The 20,135-nt window shown below is 38.3% G+C and overlaps 1 protein-coding gene across 1 annotated transcript in view; it reads right to left on the bottom strand.

Moving 5' to 3' along the window:
- Positions 1 to 20,135, bottom strand: part of SUGCT (succinyl-CoA:glutarate-CoA transferase) — a 774,528-nt gene that overhangs the window by 656,175 nt on the left and 98,218 nt on the right. Inside the window, exon 7 of the mRNA XM_043588522.1 lies at positions 16,228 to 16,319. Within this exon, the coding sequence (XP_043444457.1) occupies positions 16,228 to 16,319 (92 nt within the window). The remainder of the gene's footprint in view (positions 1 to 16,227; positions 16,320 to 20,135) is intronic.

Here is a 20,135-nt window from a genome sequence, read left to right on the forward strand (position 1 = left end):
GCTTCAAAAAGAAATATCAGTAGTGTTAATGTCAGTCAGTAGGATCAGGTTCATAAATCCAATTCTATACAAACTAAACTAAATTGAATAGTCAATAAATCAACCAACAAATCGGTTGTACACAAGGGGAAAAAAACCATAATTATTTCTTTTCTCTAAATTTATTTGCAGTTTCACTGAACTGACCTACGATCTAGTTGTTTTAACACATATAAATGTACATCTGCATTCAGTCAACCAATGTTTGAGTGCCTGTTATGTTCCAGGCATTGTCATAGATTCTGGCAGTAACAACAAGTTCGTGACCTCACAGAACTTACATTTTAAAGGTGAAAATGGACAGTAAACAATAAACGGGTAAGAATAAGGGCAGCTGGGTGACTCAATCAGTTACGCATCTGACTCTTGATTTAGGCTCAGGTCATGATCTCACAGTTTGTGGGTTCCAGCCCTGCGTCCAGCTCCATGTCTGCTTGGGATTCTTGCTCTCCCTCTCTCTCTGCCCCTACCCCATATGCTCTCTCTACAAATAAATTTAAAAAACTTTTTAAAAAAGAACGAAATATAATTCCACACACGACGATAAGTGCTATGAAGAAAAATAAGGAGGGTAAGGAGTTGGGGAGTGACTGGAAATAATGTGGGATGGGTGGACAAACTAAAAGTAAGGTTGCCCTTTCAGGACTGACCTCTACTACTAGGACACTAATTCACGTATTCCATTTATTCAGCACATACTCTTATTCAGGCACAACTACTACTGTTGTGCTTATTCAGGCACAACAATTATGAAAAACAGGTATGTGACTGCCATTTTATAGATGAGGAAATGGAAATTCATAGTAGCTTGTGTAAAGTTACTTAGATAATAAATAGCAGAGCCTAGATTCAAACTCTATGTAACACCAAAGTCCATGCTCTTTCTTCTAGATCACACAACTGCTCTGATAAAGATCAAAATGGCCTCATTGTTTCCAAACTACAACTCCTTACCATAGTTATAATATTCACTAGCTTTACAAAGGTTTAATAAATCAAATCCTTTGTATACACTACATTTCCAAGAGGTGTCAGGAAATAAGAGGAATGCTATGTTATTAACTCTAAAAATTCAGTACTTTCAAAATTATCATTTATAATGTCTGTAGTAATTGTATTTGGAAATTCTTAGCAACATTTTCTGTGTCTCACAAAACATCTTCCATGATCTGGATACTATCCCAAAATATTTATTATAATAAAACCATATTCACCAACATATGGTATATCCTTAGGACTTTTTTATCTTGGAATCTTATGTGACCTAAGGAATTGTAACTTTAATAACCAAATCAAAATGTTATTACACATTGTTTTATTTGGGAAAATACAAGTCCAATTGGAAAATTACTGTTTTCGGCTGGTGAACAGACACATTAAAGCACAATTCTACCACCCCGTTTATACTTTCCCCATCATCTTCTTTGTGTGGATTTTAGGTTTTTGTTTGTTTTTCCTACGTCATACAAATTGGTCCTATTATGAACCAAAGAAGTATAACTCTGCAACGATGGAATGATAACTCTAAAAGGCACAGACCATGAAAAGAACCAAAAATTGAGGAGCATCCATGTGGTACAGCTCCTCACTTCCCCTCCCTTGCCCAGACAATACTAAGGAAAGATAGGTTTAGTTGACCAAATACTGAGAATCCAGATCAAAACTCTCTAATAGGAAAGAAGCACAATGAAAGGGTTAAAAAAAAAAAAAAAAAGAACTCTCAGAAAAGTTAACACAAGTACCCTTAAAGGAGGGGCGCCTGGATAGCTCGGTCTGTTAAGCATCTGACTCTTAATTTTGGCTCAGGTCATGATCTCATGGTTCCTGAGATCAAGCCCCGTGTCTGGCTCCATGCTTCAGCGCAGGGCATGCTTGGGATTCTCTCTTTCCCTCTCTCTCTCTCTCTGCCCCTCCCCCATTCTCCCCCTACTCTCGCAAAATAAATAACTAAATTAAAAAAAAAATGCCCTTGGGGCGCCTGGGTGGCTCAGTCGGTTAAGCGTCCGACTTCAGCTCAGGTCACGATCTCGCGGTCCGTGAGTTCGAGCCCCGCGTCGGGCTCTGGGCTGATGGCTCAGAGCCTGGAGCCTGCTTCCAATTCTGTGTCTCCCTCTCTCTCTGCCCCTTCCCCGTTCATGCTCTGTCTCTCTCTGTCTCAAAAATAAATAAACGTTAAAAAAATTTTTTTTTTAATAAAAAAAAAATGCCCTTAAAGAAGAAAGTCTAAGGTCCAGAACCAAGGCAAGAAATGCCACCAGGATTTGCCTTGTCCATTCTTGGGAGTTCCACACACCATTGGCTGGCTGAAGCAGGTGTAGCACAGGGCACTTGTTGGGGTCTAGAAAGAGGGCAACCCTAAGCCCCAGTAAAGACTACACTCAGTCCTGCAAGGCTTGGCCTCCTACCACCCCCCACTCAACCTCTTCTACCTCACCCCACTCCTATTCCTATACCTCAAGCAACTCCAACTTGGAGAAATGATTGTTGCAGTCCAGAATTTCAGTGCTATAGAACTTGACTAGAGCTGGTATTAGAGACAGAGTAAGTGAATAAAAAGTACTTAAGTATAAATACTAACTAAACTTTGACTAAGTCAAAGTACTAATCAGCAACAATTGGGAAGTGATGAAAGGGAGATAGAGGGAAGAAATGTAAGAATGCTAATAATTTCTCATAGCACGAAATCAACACACAATGTTTAAAAATGAACATGAGGTTAGTTAACGAAGCATGAAATGACTCCAACATTACTTGATGGGTTTTCATAATCTCTTGTCTCAACCTTGAAAGGATCTGTTATGAACAATTACTTTTGTAAAGAAGGAACATTTAGCTAAATTCAAGCAATGCCTTCTATTTCACTTAATTTATTGTTCCTTTGTTAAATTCAACTAAATTTAATACTTATTGGCTTTAAATCAACAAGAATATTATAATTAAGATACATTATGATCTTGTTCTTACGAAATTATTTCCATTTATCATGCCATCTGAATATGTCCACTTGTAAAGCATAAACAGATGTCTGGAATGATGCTCACCAAATATTACTACTAGTAACTTCTGAGTGGTGAAATCTAGGATAATTTGTTTTCTAATCCATTGTTTTCTGCATTGCTTAACTTCTTTTTATAACTTTTCAATTCTAGTTAGTTAACATACAGTGTTATATTAGTTTCAGGTGTGTAATAGAGTGATTCAACATTTCCATACAACACCCAGTGCTCATCACAACAAGGGTACTCCTTGATCCCCATCACCTATTTAATCCGTCCCACCTACCCATCTCCTTTCTGGTGACCATCAGTTTATTCTCTATAGTTAAGAGTCTGTTTCTTGGATTGCCTCCTTCCCTCTTTTTCTTTTCCCCTTTGCTCAGTCATTTTGTTTCTTAAATATCACATGTGAGTGAAATCATATGGTATTTGTCTTTCTCTGACTGCCTTCTTTCAGTTAGCATAATACCCTCTAGCTTCATCCATGTTGTTGCAAATGGCAAGATTTCATTCCCTTTTATGGGTAATACTCCACAGTATATATAGACCACATCTTCTTTACCCATTCATCCATGGAAGGACACTTGGGCTGTTTCCATAGTTTGGCTATGGTAGATAATGCTGCTATAAACATCGGAGTGCATGTATCCTTTTGAATTAGTAATTTTGTATTCTTTGGGTAAATACCTAGCAGTGCAATTGCTGGATCATAGGGTGGTTCTATTTTTAAATTCTTGAGGAACCTCCATACTGTTTTCCAGAGTGGTTGCACCTCTTTGCAACCCCACCAATGATGCAAGAGAATTCCTTTTCCTCCACATCCTCGACAACACTTGTTTCTTACATTTTTTATTTTAACCATTCTGAGAGATATGAGGTAATGTCTCATAGTAGTTTTGATTTGCCTTTCCCTGATGAGCAGTGATGTTGAGCATTTTTTTGTATGTCTGTTGGCCATCTGGATGTCTTCTTCGGAAAAATGTTTATTCATGTTTTCTGCCCATTTCTCAATTGAGTTATTTGTTTTTTTGGTGATTCAATTTAATAAGTTCTTTGTAGATTTGAGATGCTAACCCTTCATCAGATACGTCATTTACAAAAATCTTCTCTCATTCCCTAGTTTGCCTTTTACTTTTGTTGATTATTTCCCTCACTGTGCAGAAGATTTTTTTTATTTAGTTCCAATAGTTTATTTTTTATTTTGCTTCCCTTGCCTCATGAGACATATCTAGAATGAAGACGCTACAGCTGATGTCAACAGAGGTTACTGCCTGTTATTCAATATAGTACTGGAAGTCCTAGCCACAACAACTGGACAACACAAAGAAATAAAAGGCATCCAGATCAGCAAGGAAAAACTACAACTTCCACTATTTGCAGGATGACATGATACTATACATAGAAAACCCAAAAGATTCCACCAGAAAAACTGCTATAACTGATAAATGAATTCATTAAAGTTGCAGGATACAAAATCAATGTACAGATACCTGTTCCATTTCTATGCACCAATAATGAAGTGGCACAAAGAGAAATTAAGGAATCAATCCCATTTACAACTGCACAAAAAACAATAAAATACCTATGAATAAACCAAACCAAAGAGGTGAAAGACCTGTACTCTGAAATCTATAAAACACTGATGAAAAAAATTGAAGACAACACAAAAAAATGGAAAAACATTCCATGCTCGTGGATCAGAATAACAAACATTGTCAAAATGTCTATACTTACCCAAAGCAATATACACATTTAATTCAACCCCTATCAAAATACCAACAGCATTTTTCACAGAACTAGAACAAACAATCCTAAAATCTGAATGGAACCACACAAGTCCCCAAATAGGCAAAGCAACCTTGAAAAAGAAAAACAAAGCTGGAAGCATCACAATTGCAGACTTCAAGTTATATTACAAAGCTGTAGTGATCAAAACAGTATGGTACTGCACAAAACAGACACATAGATCAATGTAACAGAACAGAAAACCCAGAGATGAACCCACCACAATTATACGGTCAATTAATCTTCGACAAAGCAGGAAAGAAAATCTAATGGAAAAAAGACAGTCTCTTCAAAAAATGGTGATGGGAAAACTGGACAGCAACATGCAAAAGAATGAAACTGGACCACTTTTTATACCATACACACACACACACACACACACACACACACACACACAGAAAAACTGAAAATGTATTAAAGCCCTAAATGTGAGGCCTGAAATCATAAAAATCCTGGAAGAGAGCACTGGCTACAGTAACCTCCATTGACATGGCCTGTAGCAACTTCAGCAAACTCAACACCCAAAAAACAAATAACCCAGTTAAGAAATGGACATTTTTCAGGGGCGCCTGGGTGGCTCAGTCAGTTGGGTGTCCTACTTCAGCTCAGGTCATGATCTCACAGTTTGTGGGTTTGAGCCCTGTGTCAGGCTCTGTGCTGACAGTTCAGAGACTCCTTCGGATTCTGTGTCTCCCTCTCTTTCTGCCTCTCCCTTGCTCATGCTCTGTATCTGTCTGAAAATAAAAAAACATTAAAAAAGAAAAGAAAGACTTTATTTAATATACAACAACATGGATGAACTTTGAGAACCTTATGCTAAATGAGATAAGTCAGTCACAGACACAAATATTGCATGATTCCGCTCATATGAAGTAACTAAATAGTCAAATTCATAGAATTATATAATGGAATGGTGGTAACCAGCACCTGAGGTGAGGGAAACAGGGAATTACTAAGCAACAGATATTAAGTTTCAGACAAGAAAAATGACAGAACTCTAGAAATCTGTTGTACAACATTATACTTAGAGTCAACAATAATGTACCATACAAATAAAAATTTGTTAAAAGGGTAGATCTCATGTTAAATGTTACCATAGTAAAGTTTTAAAAAATTCTTTGCACTGGGCTCCTGGGTAGCTCAGTTGGTTGAGTGTCCGACTTTGGCTCAGGTCAGGATCTTGCGGTTCATGGGTTCAGGCCTCACATCTGGCTCTGTGCTGACAGCTCAGAGCCTGAAGCCTGCTTTGGATTCTGTGTCTCCCTCTCTCTCTACCCGTCCCCTGCTCACTCTTTCTCTCTGTCTCTCAAAAATAAATAAAAATTAATAAAATAAAATTCTTTGCACTTACTTTTGTAGAGTGTAGTAAAATGGCTACTCGAGCAATTACGATTAATAAACAATCAGGATTAATAAATTAATCATTGTTAATTAATTCTAGGAAGCTTAAAGATATTTTGAAAAAGCAATTCTAGGGGCACCTGGGTGGCTCAGTTGGTTGAACGTCCGACTTCGGCTCAGGTCATGATCTCACAGTCTGTGAGTTCGAGTCCCACGTTGGGCTCTGTGCTGACAGCTCAGAGCCTAAAGCCTGCTTTGGATTCTGTGTCTCCCTCTCTCTCTGTCCCTTCCCCTGATTCACACACACACACACTCTCTCTCTCTATCAAAAATAAATAGGGGCGCCTGGGTGGCGCAGTCGGTTAAGCGTCCGACTTCAGCCAGGTCACGATCTCGCGGTCCGTGAGTTTGAGCCCCGCGTCAGGCTCTGGGCTGATGGCTCAGACCCTGGAGCCTGTTTCCGATTCTGTGTCTCCCTCTCTCTCTGCCCCTCCCCCGTTCATGCTCTGTCTCTCTCTGTCCCAAAAATAAATAAACGTTGAAAAAAAAAATTAATAAATAAATAAATAAATAAATAAATAAATAAATAAATAAACATTAAAGAAAAAAAGAAATGGACAATTTCCAAAGAAGACATCCAGATGGCAACAGACATACAAAAAAAATGCTCAACATCACTGCTCATCAGGGAAAGGCAAATCAAAACTACTATGGGACATTAACCTCATACCTCTCAGAATGGTTAAAATAAAAAATGTAAGAAACAACAAGTGTTGTCGAGGATGTGGAGGAAAAGGAATTCTCTTGCATCATTGGTGGGGTTGCAAACAGGGGCAACCACTCTGGAAAACAGTATGGAGGTTCCTCAAGAATTTAAAAATAGAACCACCCTATGATCCAGGAATTGCACTACTAGGTATTTACCCAAAGAATACAAAATTACTAATTCAAAAGGATACATGCACTCCAATGTTTATAGCAGCATTATCTACAGTAGCCAAACCATGGTAACAGCCCAAGTGCCCATCGACAGATAGATGAGTAAAGATGTGGTGTATATATACAATAGAATATTACTCAGCCATAAAAGGGAATGAAATCTTGCCATTTGCATTGGCATGGATGAAGCTAGAAAGTATTATGCTAAGTTGAAAGAAGGCAGTCAGAGAAAGACAAATACCATATGATTTCACTCACATGTGGAATTTAAGAAACAAAACAAATGAGCAAAGGGAAACAATAAAAGAGAGAGAGGCAATCCAAGAAACAGACTCTTAAGTATAGAGAACAAACCGATGGTTACCAGAAGAGACGTGGGTGGGAGACAGATTAAATAGGTGATGCGGATTAAGGATGGTGCTTGTGATGAGCAGCAGGTGCTATATGGAAGTGTTGAATCATGAGCTTGTATACCTGAAACTGATATTACACTGTATGTTAGCTAATGGGAATTTAAATAAAAACTTAAAGAAAAAAAATTGTCACATCTATCCCAACCTTCCGCAACCACCACCCAAATTGGTCAGCAGCTACCAACATCAAGGCAAAACCCTCCACTTGCCATAAGATTATAACTCACTGAAAGTTCAACTGATCATTAGCAATTTTTGGCAATAAAGGGTTTTTAAGTTAAGGAAGTGCATTTTTTAATACATAATGCTATCGCACACTTAATAGACCACAGTGTAAACATACATTTTATATTCACTGGGAAGCCAAAAAGTTCATTTGACTTGCTTTATTGCAATATTGGCTTTATTGTGGTGCTCTGGAAGCAAACTCACAGTATCTCTGAGGTATGCCTGTACATAAATATTTCAAATTTCAATTAGGTCCTTATTCTCAGACATTACTGACAGGAGTATCAATTGGTTGAATCACATGGAATATCAATAGCTATCAAAAGTACAAATGAAAAAATCTTTTGACACAGCATTTTTCTTCTAGGGACTTTTTAATATATATATTATTACACATGTGAAAAATAACAGATGCAAGAATATTCCCTGTAGGGGCACCTGAGTGGCTCAGTCAGTTAAGCGTCCAACTCAATTTGGCTTGGGTCACGATTTTATGGTTCATAGATTAAGACTCACATCTGTCAGTTCAGAGCCTACTTGGGATTCTCTCTCACCCTCTCTCTCTCTCTGTCCCTCCTCTGCTAGAGCACACTGTCTCCCAAAATAAATAAATAAACATTTTTTAAAAAAGAATATTCCCTGCAGTCTTACAGAAATAGCAAAATAATCAAAAGGAATGAAATGCCCATCAAGAAGAGGCTGCTTAAATAAATTATGGCATATCCGTAGATGTGGACACAATAAAAGGAAGTGTACTGATACAGAATAAGCTCCAAAATATATAAAGTGAAATAAAATACAATACATTTAGTTTATGTAACCCAAATTGTGAAAATTTAAATTCTAAAGCTTCTAGAAAAAAAACATAGAAGAAAATCTTCCTGACTTAAGGGCAAGTAAAGATTTCTTAAACAGGACATAAAGGACAGTAACAAATAAATGGAAAACATTAATTTGATTTAAAATTAAAAACTTCTCATCAAAAAAACATCATTATGATACTAAAAAGGCAAGCCCATAGACGGGGAGAAAATATCAGCAATACGTTTATCTGACAGACACTTGTATCCAGAATACAAAAAGAAATCCTATGAATCAATGAGAAAAAAAAAATAACGCTCCAAAAAAAAAACACAAAAAACATAAAAGATTCTAACATATAGTTCAAAAGATATCCAAATGACCACTAGCAATATGAAAAAATTGTATATCATTACTTATCAGGGAAATGCAAATTCACATCACAATGAGGTACTACAGCATACCCACCAACATGACTATAGCTAAAGAGACTAGCAATGGCAAGAGTTGGTGAAGATAATTAAAACTTCCACTCATTGCTGGCAGAGTATAAACTGGTACCATTCTGGAAAACTGGTAGTCTACTAAAGCTAAATGTATCTCTAACCTATGATCCATCAGTCCCACTCCTAGGTATATACCCAAGATAAAGGAGTATGAATGTCCAAAAAAAGACATTCAAAATAATGTTCATGGGAGTTTTATTCATAACAGGCAAAACCTGGAAACAGCTCAGATGTTCATTAATAAAACAGTAGATAAATTGTGATATATTCAACCAGTGAAATACTATATGCAGTAAAAACATACCACTAATGCACACAATTGAATGAACCTCAAAACATTATGTTGAGCAAAAGAAGCCAGACATTAAGGTACTCCTTTACAATATGATTCTATTGATAGATGTTTAAGAAATAAAATAGTCCATAGATGTGAAAACAGTGGTTAGGAGAAGGTGGTATTACAATATTGTATTATTGTAATATTACAATATATTTGTAAATCATTAAGCCATACCCTCAAGGGGTGCCTGGGTGGCTCATTCGGTTAAGCATGCGACTTTGGCTCAGGTCATGATCTCACAGTTCGTGAGTTGGAGTTCCACATCAGGTTCTCTGCTGTCAGCATGGAGTCTGCTTTGGATCTTCTGTCCCCCTTACTCTCTGCCCCTCCCCTGCTGGCTCGCTCTCTCTCTCTCTCTCTCTCTCTCTCTCTCAAAAATAAACATTAAATAAAATAAACCATACCCTTAAGATTTTTCACTAGTATAAATTATATCCCAGCTTTTATGGGATTTTAAAACATCGAGAAAGTATAGTACCAACTGTGTTTCTTCAAAGCTAAGGGAAGACTATTTTGCTTATTTTTTTATTAAAATTTTTTAATGTTTATTTATTTTTGAGAGAGAGAGAGACAGCATGAGTGGGGAAGGGGCAGAGAGAGATGGAGACACAGAATCTGAAGCAGGCTGCAGGCTCTGAGCTGTCAGCGCAGAGCCCAATGAGGGGCTCAAACCCACGAACTGGGAGACGTGAGCCGAAGTCAGATGTTCAACTGACTGAAGCACCCAGGTGCCCCTATTTTACTTATTTTTGAACAGAGTTTCTCTGAAAGGATGAAAGGAAAAGTGGTAGCACTGATTGTTTCTGAGGAGGACAAGACAGTCGGATTTACATTGAGGAAAGGAGATTTACACTGCAGACTCTTAAATTTAGGGTGGCAAAGACAAGCCTGGTTTACACCCCAATGTTATTATGTAAAAACCCTCTTCCACTCTTAAAAGAGTCCTGGTTATAGTTAAATTATATGGTCAACATATTCACATGTCTTGTAGATTTAGTATATGAATGTATTACATCTTCAAAATAAAATACAAACTAAATGTAATACAGTGCCTTTGGACAGCACTGTAAGAGCATTTTCTCTTTATGCCATTATTTGTGCTTCCTTGGCTTTCACTTAATTTTTTTTTAATGTTTACTTTTGAGACAGAGACAGAACATGAGCAGGGGAAGGGCAGAGAAAGAGGGAGACACAGAATCTGAAGCAGGATCCAGGCTCCGAGCTGTCAGCACAGAGCCTGATGCAGGGCTTGAACCCACGAACCATGAGATCATGACCTGAGCCAAAGTTGGCCGCTTAACCGACTGAGCCACCCAGGTGCCCCAAGTGCTTCCTTTGGTTTTAAAAGGAAAGATAAATATCTAAGAAGCATTGCTTGTGAACCTCATTTTATCAATCCTGCACACTTGAGACAAACTAATCTGAAGTACAGCTTTCATCACATCATACCCCTTCAAAAACCTCCATAACTCCACCATGAGCAAACAACATCCCAACTTCTTCGCTTGAACTTAGACTTTGCAAAGTAGCACCTTCACCACTTTTCTCCCACTCTTCTGAAACCTTAACTCAGCTCTTCCATACCTAGCCCATATATTTGCCCTACATAAGCCTGATTCCATCCTGCTTCTCTGTCTTTATCCACTCTGATCTCCACTACGAATGTCTCCATCCATCTGAATGCTATCCACTTTTCCAGGTGGCCTTCAACTCAAATCTTGCCACTTTCTTCAAGTCCTGCTCTGAGCCACACTTATATTTTACTTCAAGTTAGAGTAAATTCTCTACAACAGATTCCAAGTGAGCCATAAATTGGCTTTTGAAGAATTTATTAGTTACATTTAAAAAAAGAAAACATTTTTAGAGTACCTATTGTTCTGGGCACTAAGACATCAGGTTGAATAAGAGGCTGTCCCCACCCTGGAAGATCTCACAGAAACAGCTGACAACTGCTCCCATACCAACTTGTCCTCACATATCTGCCATTCTCAGCTGCTTGCAAAGCACTTAATGCACGATCAACATCCCACATACAGACACACACACCCACACACATACACATTTCCCAACCCAGGCCTCTAGGATCATAAAACTCAAAGGCTTTCAAAAGTTGCTTCTCCGGAAGAAAAAGTTAGAGATCCTCTATCTTACAGCTCCCTATATTGTCTGCTACAGAGCATTCCACTTAATTTTATGCATTTTTCTATTCTTTTCTAATTTTTCCATAAGTATATGTTGAATCTAGTCAATCAAATTGTTACTTATAGAGTAAGATACTAAACTTATATCTAATACAATACTATACACATATGGTAAATACATCATTGTTCATTGACCGATTAAAATAATCCATCTTGATGTTTACGTGTACTATAAATTATAGGTGAATTATTACTCAGAATACATGTTACATATTTATCAGTCATCTACTTTTCAAAATCTCATACTTATTGGTTTTGTTCCCAACCCTTCTCCATATTCCCTATGCATGAAGAAAAAAAAAAAAAGATAGACGGATAGATAGATACCTGTTTTGAGTAATGACTAGTTAGCATACAGCCATGAACATGAAAAAGATAATATGATTTTGTTTGAAGTACAAGATTATAATTTAATCATAATATACAGACCTTAGTAAGTCATTGGCTTCTGTCAGAGGCTATCAAAGAATATCTGCTGCCTACTTTCAGTGCAAAGGGGTTTTTAATAATAATACCTCATATAATGTTTCCAAGTGTTTCTCAAACCATCTCCATCAGAAACATTTGGGGTCATCATTAAATATGCATTAATGATAAGCCCACAAATCAGTATCTCTAAGAGTGGAGATGAGAAAACTACAGATATACCAAGCACTTGCTGACTATTTTATATACTATCTCACATTACACACAATTTTGTGCTTTTATGTTTTATAAGAGATATTTTATTTGCTTAATCTAATACCTTGAAGAGAAAATATGTGAGTATCACTTCGAGGTGCACTTCACTGAAACGCAGAGAAGCTAGGTGATATGTTCAAGGTCACACAGCACAGTGCCAGGTATTCATTTATTCATTCATTCAACATGTATTCATTAAGTGCTTACCAAGTGCCAGACTGTTCTAGGCAGAGATAGATACAGCAGTGACCAAGCAGAGACCATGGTCTTATGAGGCTTATTATTCTCTTGGGCACATTTTAGACAACCAGTAAACATTACACAAGAGAAATTAGATACAGTCAGGCCTCCAGACTCTTAATCAAATGCTTTCTCCCTACAACGCATGATTGATTCACTAACTGTAACATATCATATCATGTAGCCTGTGTAGGCAAAATGCAAGTACAATAAAAATCAAAATTCATTCTTCAGGCAGTATGGAGAGTGGATATAGTGTCAGGGTGTAAGGAGTAAAGGAAATCTGGGTTAAAAGTCTGGCTTTTGCGCTTCATATACCATGACAGCACTCTGGACAAGTTATCTAACCCTTTAAGGTTTGTTATAGAATTTATCAATGCCTACCTAGAAGGATTGATGTGAGGATCAAAACCTGTAACAGCGTATGTAAAGCATCAAGCATGGGTCCAGGAGAGTGTAGGCATTGGTTAGCTTTTCCTCCACAATCAAATATGAATCTTATCTGACAACACCACAGCATGCCTAACCTAAAAGGCCAGATTTGAGATCTAGTGGAAGTCAACTGTAACTGGTTTGCTTAAATTTCATCATAGAGACTGCTTTCACAAATTTTATCCTACATTATATACTTAGGTGATACCCCGTTGGGATAAAAAGCGCAATATTATCCTGTTATTTAAAAAAAACATGCAGGGCGCCTGGGTGGCTCAGTCAGTTGAGTGTCCAACTTTGGCTCAGGTCATGATCTCAGGCTTGTGAGTTCGAGCCCTGCATCGGGCTCTGGGCTGACAGCCCAGAGCCTGGAGCCTGCTTCAGATTCTGTATCTCCCTATCTCTGCCCCTTTCCCAGTTCACACTGTCTCTCTGTCTCTCTGTCTCTCTGTCTCTCTCTCTCTCTCTCTCTCTCTCTCAAAAATAATTAAACATTTATAAAAAACATGCATTTTGAGGTTTTATTATCATGATGCTAGTCTATACATTAGGAACATCACTTCATTTTCTAGGAAGAATTATATCGGATCATCACTTAAAAAGTGTGTATATATAATAATGTATCTTCTCTTTTTATCAAACTGTTAAGTAATATAATAAGACCCTAAAGACTAAGTTCAGCTACCATGTCCTACCTCCCCAACCTAATTTCCCCCTTCTTTGTCAGCTCACAACAATCCAATGACACTGGCATTCTTTTGGCTCCTCAAACGTACCAGACTCTCCAGCATTTAGACACCAGCATTGGTCACCAGGCTGATGCCTAACTGGGTCGCACCTTATACATCTGGTCCTCAGAGAAGCCTTCCCTGACCAACCATCCCGACAGTGTTAGGCTGCACAGTGTAGGGTGATGTGGTGAAGCCTCAGGACAATGATACATGATAGAGAAGCCTGGGTTCCATTCAGTCATCTGACAAGGTAGATAAAAGTTCACGAGCAATATGATATAACTGGCAATAATGCATCTGCATTGGCTAGTTGAAGATATCAGCCAGAGCTTTCGGAAGTGTTCCTTCCTCTGCCAAGGGTATAAAATATTGCTGACAACAGGGAGTACTATTAAAGGGAACTCCCAATGTGGCCTAATTCTCTCCACTTCTGCTTTTATTCTTTGCTGTCAAAACACATTTTGCAGAGAACTTTGGAAGTACACTATTATAATGGTCTGAGGCACACTGTTGAATATAGAGCCCTTTTTCAGAGTTCTTTTTATTTGTATTTAATGTTTACTTTCTGCTAATGTTTGTTTTCTCCACTTAAGGACTGTGCCCCCCCCACCCCCCGCCGTTGCCTGCTTTATCACCAGTGCCTGCCAGTTCCCAGCATAGAGAGGGAACAGGTGCAATAACCATTCGCTGGATCGATTAATTAAGATATAAAGATGTGTCCGTGTGAAAGATAGAAATACAGTATATGGAAGTTAAGTTTACCTGATACATGTAAAGTACATAAAGTAATGCTGGGCACTTAGTAAGCACTCAATGAATGTTGTCTTTATCTGCTTAGCTAGAACAAAAATCTCCCAAGTAGGATAACAGAAGACAGAACAGCTGTTAGTGACTGACAAATACTAAGGTTGAGCACATGCTGGGTGGTTACCCCTGTTAGAGTATATATCACAGTGCACTAAAGGAATCAGAGTAATGCTTCACAACAACTGTTTTTAAGTTATTTCATTTTAACATGTGAATATACAAATTTAAAAGTCCAAGATCCAGGGCGCCGAGATGACTCAGTCAGTTAAGCGTCTGACTCTTGGTTTCAGCTCAGGTCACGATATCAAAGTTCATAGAATCAGGCCCTGTGTTGGGCTCTGTGCTGAGCATGGACCCTGTTTGGGATTCTCTCCCTCCCTCTCTCTCTCTCTGCCCTGCTCCCACTCTCTGCCTGTCTCTCTCTCTCTCTCAAAATAAATAAATAAACATTAAAAAAAAAAAGAAAGTCCAAGATCTTTTCACATATTCGTGGTTGAGTTCAGTACTCTTGAAACAAAACCATGCACGATAATAAAGTCTTGTACACATAAGCACTTCTATGGGATAGAGCAAAGAGATATATCCATACTCCATTCTCCTGGCAGATGGAAAGAAAACTGGTGCCCTTAAATATTTTAAGAAAAGGCTATACACATTTTTCTTAGACTTGTGAAAATGAAACAGGCAATAAAAGCAACAAATACTTGTATCTCAAGACACTGAAATCCCAACAGCTGCTTTAAAATTAATAAAAGGAAGGAAAGGCAGCAAAAGAGAAGACTCAAGGTCACTCTGCCTCCGTTTAACCCAAAACTGCAGGAATATGTCCTAAAGAATTCACTGACTAAAGTGATTCAGGGAAGAAACACCTAACTGGGAAAAGGTTTTAGACCTACCAATCCAATCTGTTTTGGAAATGGATGTCTTTAATTATTTTCATTTATTAGACTTTCACACTTTTTTTTAACTTCCACGCCATTCTTACCGTTTTCTCACAGAGTCCATTTTCTAAGAGTCTTCAAGTCAACCAAACACATTTTAGTCATCTCTACATTTTTTAGGAAATTCCCAACCTATTATTAATAAAGAGGGTTTGTTATAAAATCAAATAATTCTCCCACTGTCAGAACCTAATGTATATAACAAATCAGACACAACTCCACCTGAGGCTTTAAGCAACAAATTTTTAAATACATAACCACTTATTAATACTCCAGAAGGAAAAAGAGACCTTCCGCTCTGTACATATGCCAAATGAAGGTACGGTCTAGTCAGCCATTCTACTTGACAGAAGGACTATTCCTAAGTTACATCCGGGTGCCTATACCAAGCTTGAACGATACAATACATGCAGAAAATGTGTTCATCGCTTGATCTGTTGCTTCTTGCTTTTTAAAAAGATTGTTATAGGGGCGCCTGGGTGGCTCAGTCGGTTAAGAGGCTGACTTCGGCTCAGGTCATGATCTCGCGGTCCGTGAGTTCGAGCCCCGCGTCGGGCTCTGTGCTGACAGCTCGGAGCCTGGAGCCTGTTTCAGATTCTGTGTCTCCCTCTCTCTCTGACCCTCCCCCATTCATGCTCTCTCTCTGTCTCAAAAATAAACAAACGTTTAAAAAATAAATAAAAAATAAAAAGATTGTTATAAAATTAACTCAAATTTAGGCTTATAGGTTAATGAAGAGGAAAATCCCTTTGGAAGAAACAGGGAGTAAATTTATGAATATTCTAAAGCTAAAGAATGATACCTACCTCAGGCCCTGTGATGTGCATCAGACCAGAAACAGCAGAGGCAACAGCATCATAACCAGCTCGCTGAGACAGTGGACCTGTCTGACCGTACCCTAAGACAAGAATAGACATAGTCAGTAACAAGCCGGGGGAGCAATGGTACAATAATGTGTTAAAAACTCTTTGTATCCAGAAATCTTGCAGCAATTTATTACTATTACAAGGCATATAATAGTATCCCTTGAAAGGAAGCAACAAAAATTATTTATGATCTTATACCCCAAAAGGGTGCAAACTGGAAACTCGAGGTCTGAATCCCACCTGCATGAATGTTCTGTCTGGCCTGAAGAGTGTCCTGGAATGTTTTTATTGAGTTTCCAGCTGTTTAAAAAGCAGGAGATAACACATAAAATGCAAATCTCTGGCTTTTCTTGAAAAATCAGAAAATAAGTTCAAAACTAGGTCCATGCAACAACCAATTAGAGTAAGTAACAGCTCTTCCCTTTACAGAGGGAAATAAAATTCTCCAATTTGCCTTTCCTCCACCAGTCTTACTCCTTTATGCCTAAGCGTAATTCACTCCCAGACTCCAATCATATATGTTATTCTTGTTCTGTACAAACCAATAATACAAAGTAAAATAAAACAATAAACCAATGTCCCTCTGGAATCTGTTTACATATTTTCTCAGGTATGCAAAAATATATACACAAATGATGATTAAAAACTTTGAACATAAATAATATGATTGCATGACCTAACAGTGTGTTCTAAGATTACAAACAGAAGGTGAAGGTATTATTTTTTTTTCCTCCAGCAAAAATCAAGAGAACACAAGAAATAGTTTCTCCTGCTCTCCTAGGTTCCTAAGTCCTGGCACTTATTGTTGAATAATAAAGAGTATTTCCGGTGCTACATGAATCTGTCTCCAAATACCATGTTATCAACCAAAGAGTGAACACATGAAAAGCCTTCCAGATCCGTAAGCTATTAGCTGAAATTTCCTGTATACCTTACTTTAGAAACCCAGAAAGGGGTGCCTCAGGGCCTTTACTTGCCTCTCCAGTTACCTGGGACATTCTCCCTCCATTTCATTCCATATATCCATATACATCACTCCCTCACATCCTCCAAATCTGCACTCAAATGTCTCCTTACCAGAGAGGCCTTCCCCAAAGAACTTTTATGAAAGAGCACTCTCCCTTCTCACTCTTAATCCGCCTTATCTGACTATATTTGTCTTCATAGCACTCATCCCAAGATATATAACATAGCTATATGTTTACTGATTTAGTCTGTCTCCTCCCTACCAAAATGTGTGCTCCAGAATTTTTTTCCATCTGATTCACTGCTGGGTTCACAGCAATCAGAATAGTATTCAATAACATTCATTGAATAAATGAATACTTGTTACATAAAATACATTAAAAGAAATAATCTATAACAACTAAATTAATAAAGAAACTAAAGAACTTTTTGTTTTGTTTTGTTTTGTTTTGTTTTTGACCAAAATTGCAATCTAGGAGGCGCCTGAATTTTCCTCCTCCCACAGACACACCAAATGCACAGCTCCACATGGACTAATTCCCTCTAAGAGAAATCCAGAATTCGTTGTTTGACTCCTACATGGTGTAATGGAGAAAATACCCACATCTGAATGGGCAGGAAAGGCTGAGTCACACTCCTGCCATAAACCCCACTCCTGGCACAGCACCATCCAATCAAGAGGAAACTCCCAGCTCCAACTTCTCCTTCAGGAGTAAAAGGTTTGGGCCACATATCAGGTGTCCCAACTTTTAAGGCTCCCACCTGAGGGAAAGGCCCCCCAAAGCACCTCGCTCTGAGATCCAGCAGGACTAAAGCAGAACTAAAGCAAACAAAAACGAGTCAATGACAGGTGCATAAACACTAACCACAAGCTATCTTCCCAGGGATCAGCACAGAGGGAGCAGGCAAAAACGTCCATCTCCCAGCTTTTCCCTACAAATGGTCTCACTGCATAATTTATAAGCTACCAGCTGAGGATTTGGACTGTAATTAACATATATCTACCTGGAATTCTACCTGGAATTCAAAAGAGCTAGTGGTTCATACTCCAATAATAACACCAGGTCACCAGCATCTCTCTGGAAAGAGCTTCTACACATGTCTGGCACCCAGGCTTTTGTAACTATTGCCCAAGGGATGGGCCCCCAGATCACCTGACTCTGATAGCCAATGTGGGTTTACATTCACAAGTCCCACAGTGCTATACCTTGCTATAAAGAAGCAGTTTTTAAACAGGCAAACTTTGGGGCACCTGGGTGGCTCAGTCGGTTAAGCGTCCGACTTCAGCTCAGGTCACGATCTCACGGTCCGGTCCGTGAGTTCGAGCCCCACATCGGGCTCTGGGCTGATGGCTCAGAGCCTGGAGTCTGCTTCCGATTCTGTGGCTCCCTCTCTCTCTGCCCTTCCCCCGTTCATGCTCTGTCTTTGTCTCAAAAATAAATAAACGTTAAAAAAATTTTTTTAAAGAAATAAATAAATAAACAGGCAAACTCCATGGCTATACATCAGGCTCAGCACAGAAAGAGCACAAAAACACCTATCTCCCAGTTTCTCCACAGAAGGAGTTTGAATGCATACTTTCTCAGGTGTTGTCTGAGGACCAGCCTCTAATAAACCTACATGTACGTGTTAACTGCTATCATCCCCTTTGGGGACACTGATGGATCTTGGCACACACTCAACCAGCAAAAGACATGAAGAACAAACACAATGGCTTGGGTAATCATAAAGATTTGAGAGGAAACTTGGAGCTCAGGCCAGGGTGATTAATGAGGTTTGTCTCCTATACAAAACTGGTCTCAAGACTGAGAGAGGTGGCTGTTTTAGCTAATATATAGAAACCAACACAGAGAATCAAGGAAAACGAAGAAACAGGAATATGTTCCAAACAAAAGAACACGGTAAATCTCCAGAAACTGACCTGAAGGAAATGGAAATTATTTTTCTGACAGAGTTTGAAATAACAATCATAAAGGCAAGATCAGAAGAGCAATGCATGGTCAAAGTGAGAACTTCACAGGAAAGTAATGCATGACCAAAGTGAAAATTTGGACAAAGAGAGAGAAAACATTTAAAAGTACCACAGAAATCATAGAGCTGAAGAATACAATAACTAAAGTGAAAAATTTGGTAGACGCATTCAACCACAGACTAGATCAGCTGGAAGAAAAGATCAGAGAATTAGAAGACAGGCAGTGGAATACATCCAATCAAAGGAACAAAAAGGAAAATGAGTGAAAATAGCTTATGGGCTTATGGGACATCATCAAAAAGACCAATATACATATTATAGAAGTCCCAGGAGAAGAAGAGAGGCAGAGGAAGAGGCAAAAGTTTACTTAAAGATATAGTGCCTAAAAACTTCCCTTATCTGAAAGAAAAAACATGATATCCGGATCCAGGTAGCCCAAAAATACCAAAAAAAGATGAATCTAAAGAGACTCACACCCAGACACATTATAATTAAATTGTCAAAACTTACTGCCAAAGGGAGAACCTTAAAACCATCAAGAGAAAAGCAACTTGTTGCTACTGTTGTCATAAGACTAACAGTAGATTTTACAAAAACTATGCAGGCCAGAAGGGAGTAAAATGAGATATTCAAAGTGCTGAAATAAAAAAATTGCCAGCCAAGGACACTCTATTCAATAAAGCTGCCTTTCAGAATTGAAGGAGTAATAAAGAATTTCCCAGATGAACAAAAGCTGGAGGAATTTATCCCCACTAGACCAGCCTTGCAAGGTATGAAAACAAAAGAGTGCTAACTGGTTACATTAAATTTATCAAAGTATGACACTTTGGTAAATATACAGCTAAATTCAGAAAACTCTAATGTTGTAATGGTGGTGGGTAAGTCACTTATATAACTGTAATATAAAAGT

Source organism: Prionailurus bengalensis, chromosome A2 (assembly GCF_016509475.1).
Source record: "Prionailurus bengalensis isolate Pbe53 chromosome A2, Fcat_Pben_1.1_paternal_pri, whole genome shotgun sequence".
Taxonomy (NCBI): Eukaryota; Metazoa; Chordata; class Mammalia; order Carnivora; family Felidae; genus Prionailurus; species Prionailurus bengalensis.